This window comes from Macrobrachium nipponense, chromosome 23 (assembly GCF_015104395.2).
Source record: "Macrobrachium nipponense isolate FS-2020 chromosome 23, ASM1510439v2, whole genome shotgun sequence".
Taxonomy (NCBI): Eukaryota; Metazoa; Arthropoda; class Malacostraca; order Decapoda; family Palaemonidae; genus Macrobrachium; species Macrobrachium nipponense.
Genome location: NC_061090.1, coordinates 75,177,565 through 75,182,138, shown reverse-complemented (window position 1 = coordinate 75,182,138; position 4,574 = coordinate 75,177,565). Strand labels below are relative to the sequence as shown.

The window sequence follows — 4,574 nt, the reverse complement described above, 5'->3', positions numbered from 1 at the left end:
CATAGCTCCAACAAGCTCCCACAGTCCTCATAGACCTACCTTTATGTCACTGCCAGTGCCATTTGAAGGCCCTGAGCAGTGCCATGCCCCACCTATCATGGATGTTGAGCCAATTTCAAATCCTCTCCCTGCACCTGGAACTACATTAGTGCCAGTGGCAAGGCAAGAATCGAGTCTCCTTCTTGGAGATCCTAGTCTGGGCTGCTTCTCACCTCCCAGTTTGGCCCCGCTACCAGTGCCGGTGAGAGAGGGCAAGCCAATCCAAAAAGGAACTCCCCCAGACCCTCATGACCACAATGGAAGCTCGCCCAAAGGTGTGGCCTCACAACCCATGCCTGAGTCAGTCACCCCTACTTGTGAATCAATAACACCAGTGATAACCTCTTCCTCTTCCTCTACTTCCACAGCTGGCCAGTCCCTGAGTAAGGACTTTGCCGAAACAAGCTTGCCCAAAGAACTCAAGAAACTGAGACTAATGATGTTAGGACCAGGGAAGAGTGTTGAGAGGTATGGTTCAAGTGTTGGCAACACCATAAGACATAATTTCTATGTTGAGACTGTTTGAAGTCATGTGCTTATGTTCCAACAACAGTGAAGTTAGTGAAGATTTGATATCTGCAATAGGTGAAGGAGGTTTTAGGTTAACTAAATTTGTCAGCAATTCAATTGATGTCCTTGAAGCTTTGCCTGGTGAAGATTGTTCAGTTGAAAGTGACAAGTTCGATCTTGACATTGAGAGTCTAATGAGAAGAGCCTTAGGAATGTTGTGGGACCTTAAAGAAGATTCATTCAAGTTATCAATTGAGCTCAAGGATAATCCATTCACCAGAGGAGGGTTGTTTTCAACTGTTTCATCATTATATGATCCACTTGGGTTGCTCTCTCCAATCATCTTACCAGTCAAGAAACTGTTACAAGAATTGTGTCAAATGGAGAGCCTAGACTGGGATGAGAGGATTCTGGATGAGCCAGCTGAAAGGTGGCAACCGATATAAGGTCTTCATTTGCTGGAGCAACTTTCAGTATCAAGATGCTATAAGTCAAGTGGTTTTGGCAATGTGACAAGTTGAAGTCTTGTATTATTCACCAATGCAAGTACAGTTGGTTATGGTGTTGCAGCATATCTTGTTCTTCCTGATGGAAACCAAGTTTAATCGTCTTATCATGTGAAAATCAAGAGTGTCTCCCAAAAAGGTGGTGACTATACCCAGGTTAGGACTTACAGCTGCAACTGTCTGTCTAGGTTGCTCAACACATCCTGAAGGAGTTGGAGTTTACTGTTGGCTGGGTTGCGTTGTATACAATACAGATTCAACAACAGTCCTTCACTATATTCACAGCAACGTAAAAAATTTCCGTTTTTGTGGCGAATAGAGTCAGGGTTATAAGGGACTACTTTCAGCCTTAGCAGTGGAGGTATGTAAGCTCCAGTGATAACCCTGCTGATGTGGCATCACGAGGTGTAAGTGTACAGCAGACTTTGCAATATGATGAATGGTTTCATGGCTCATCTGATTGCTTTCTCTCACTGGAGTATGTTTGTGCAGATTGTGCTGATGGTGAGAGTGAACATGTGTCTGCAATCACAGTTTCTGAGGAATGTCATGGGTTTACAAGATTTTTTTAATATTACCCTTCTTGGTCAACATTACGAAAGGCAGTTTCTGTATTTCAAATAAACGAAGTAAATTCTTAGAGGTAAAAGGAAAGGTTGTGCAACTACTGATGCTGAAAGGGCCATCATAATGTATATTCAACAAGAGGCATTTGGTGTTGAAGTAAAGGCTTTATCAAGGGAATTGTCAGTTGACAAGAGTAGTCCAATATATAAGCTTGATCCCATTCTTGATTCTTAGGATGGCTTATTGAAAGTTGGAAGTAGGATAAGAAGGTATGGTACTCTACAGTCTGCCAAGCATCCCATATTGTTACCAATGAAGCATCGTGTGACTGCATTGTTGATACTACACAAGCACAAATTATTAGGCTATTCAGGTAAAAACCATGTTCTCTCAAATCTTCGGTAGAAGTATTGGATCATCAATGCTAATGTAACTGTCAGGAATGTGTTATTTCATCGTGTTTCTTGCAAGAAATTGAAAGAACCAGCTTTGAGTCAAGGAATGGCTGATCTTCCATGGGGCTGAGAGAGAACTTAAGGCAGCTCTTGGTGAGATGGAGGAAAAGAAGATTGAGAAGTATTTGTCATATCATGTTGAATGGAAATTCAATCTACCTGCAGCAAACCAGATGGGTGGGAGCGCCAAATCAGAGTGGTTAGAAAAGTGTTGTTTACGCTGCTGAAGGAATTTGATGAAAGGCTAAATGATGAAAGTTGGCAGACTCTGCTTTGTGATGTTGAGAGTATCGTCAATTCAAGAATTTTAACCACTGTAATTGACGCTAACTCCAAACCATTTGTTGATTCCAAAATCCTGTTGTAGTACCTCCCCCTGGTTTGTTTCAAAAGGATTATGTTTACATAAGGAGAAGATGGAGACGTGTTTAATATCTGACCAACCTGTTTTGGTCAAGATTTACAGACAAGACAAAAGTGGAATGAACCAAGAAGAAATCTAAGTGTTGGTGAAATGGTCTTGGTAAAGAGTGGCATTGAACCAAGGAATCAGTGGCCAATGGGATGAGTAATAGAAGTATACCCTGATGAGAAGGGAACAATTCATAGTGCCAAGATAGAGACACGTTCTTCAGTTATTGTCCATCCTATTCAGGGGCTAGTGCTATTAGTTAAATGTGACGCGGTATTATGTTGTATTCCCATGGCCTATCATTTGATATCATATATTTGAGTTATGAAGATGTTTATTTTGTTTAGGTGAATATGTGAATGATGAAAGTGTTTTGCCTTCTAAGGGTTTGTATTGTAACTTAAATGTTAGTTATTGTATCTGCATGAGTAGTTGTATATTCTAATAAACAAATTTAGTCTGTTTATGGGGCTGAGTATGTTAATGCAGAAAAACAAACCCATCTAGTTGGTAGCCACATGTTGATAGTTTTCAAGTGGTAGTTCAAGAGTTGAGAGGTGTACACACATCATGTGATTTTATCTCACTTCTTAAGGTTCTGAAGTTTCTTTTGGCGGTTCAAGCAAGGTGTTCAAGGAGTACAGTTGTTTTATATATTTCGTAATTTAAAGGATGAATAATTAATCACACAGATATAAGTTCTGTGACGAACCTATATATATATATTGGAGGTGTAAAAAGACGTAAATTGGTCTATTTTGACACATTTGACATTTGTTTATTCTAAAAATATGATAAAAACGTGATACAATCAAAGAAGGTTTGTCTTCTTGGGTTCGCGCCCAGGACCAGGCAAATCTATTATCGAGAAAAAAATTCCCCTTCGGTTAAGCATATATGAAAATATATTAATTCCGAGTTTGAGCGAATTAGATATTAAAGGACATTGTAGCTCGATGTATGTATATGAATCACAGTAATATGATATGACTTATGCAAATGCTACATGTTGTCAAAAAGCACTACAACGCTACCGGAGCCGAGGCGGGTTGATGTTGTCTCCAAACCAAGGAATTACCTGAGCGCAAAAGGTATTTGAGGGTGAGAGACGACATAGACTTATGGGCCTCTCGCGGTGGTGGGGTAGGTAAAAGCTTCACTGACGTTCCTGGATTTGAATGTCTTCTTGGGTTCGCGCCCAGGACCAGGCAAATCTATTATCGAGAAAAAAATTCCCCTTCGGTTAAGCACATATGAAAATATATTGATTCCGAGGTAGAGCGAATTAGATATTAAAGGACATTGTAGCTCGATGTATATAATGCAAACTGAGAACGTTCTTAGAATTTTCTTTCTCCGTGTTACTAACACTATAAAGCTTTTTGTGGTTTTTATTATAACAGATATCTAATATATGCGAAGGATAACATAAATCTTTCCCTATTTTCCTTATATATTCAATTTCTTGATCCAAATATCGGGGAAGACTAACAATGCGCACTGCTCGTAAAAACATAGAAGAAAAAATTTATATTTTGTGAAATGGTTTTCTATGTATCAAAACATCTAAGAAAGGGAGGCAATTGTCTTTTTCCAATTCTAGAGTAAACTTAATTGATGGTACCTGGTTATTTAATTTAGAGAGTGAATCATTTACATCAATACCAGCAGGTAGAACCGCTAAAGTAATCATCAACATATCTATACCACTTTACAGGAATATAAATGATATTAGGTAAGTAGCGTTTTTCAAAGTTCCAAACTTTTGTTATTCAGTTATATATATATATATATATATATATATATATATATATATATATATATATATATATATATATATATATATGCATGTATATACATGCTTATATATAATATATATATATATATATATGATATATATATATATAATATATATATATATATATATATATATGATATATATATTATATTATATATATATAAGCATGTATATACATTATTTATATATATATATATATTATATTATATATATATATATATATATATATATATATATATATATATATATATATATATATACAGTAGACCCTTGACTCACGAACGCAT

The 4,574-nt window shown here is 37.1% G+C and overlaps 1 protein-coding gene across 1 annotated transcript; it reads left to right on the top strand.

Moving 5' to 3' along the window:
* Positions 1-569: 569 nt before the first annotated feature.
* LOC135198253 (uncharacterized) lies at positions 570-995 on the top strand. The gene has a single exon (XM_064225825.1). The coding sequence runs from the start codon at positions 570-572 to the stop codon at positions 993-995; it is 426 nt and encodes a 141-aa protein (XP_064081895.1).
* The last annotated feature ends 3,579 nt before the right edge of the window (positions 996-4,574 follow it).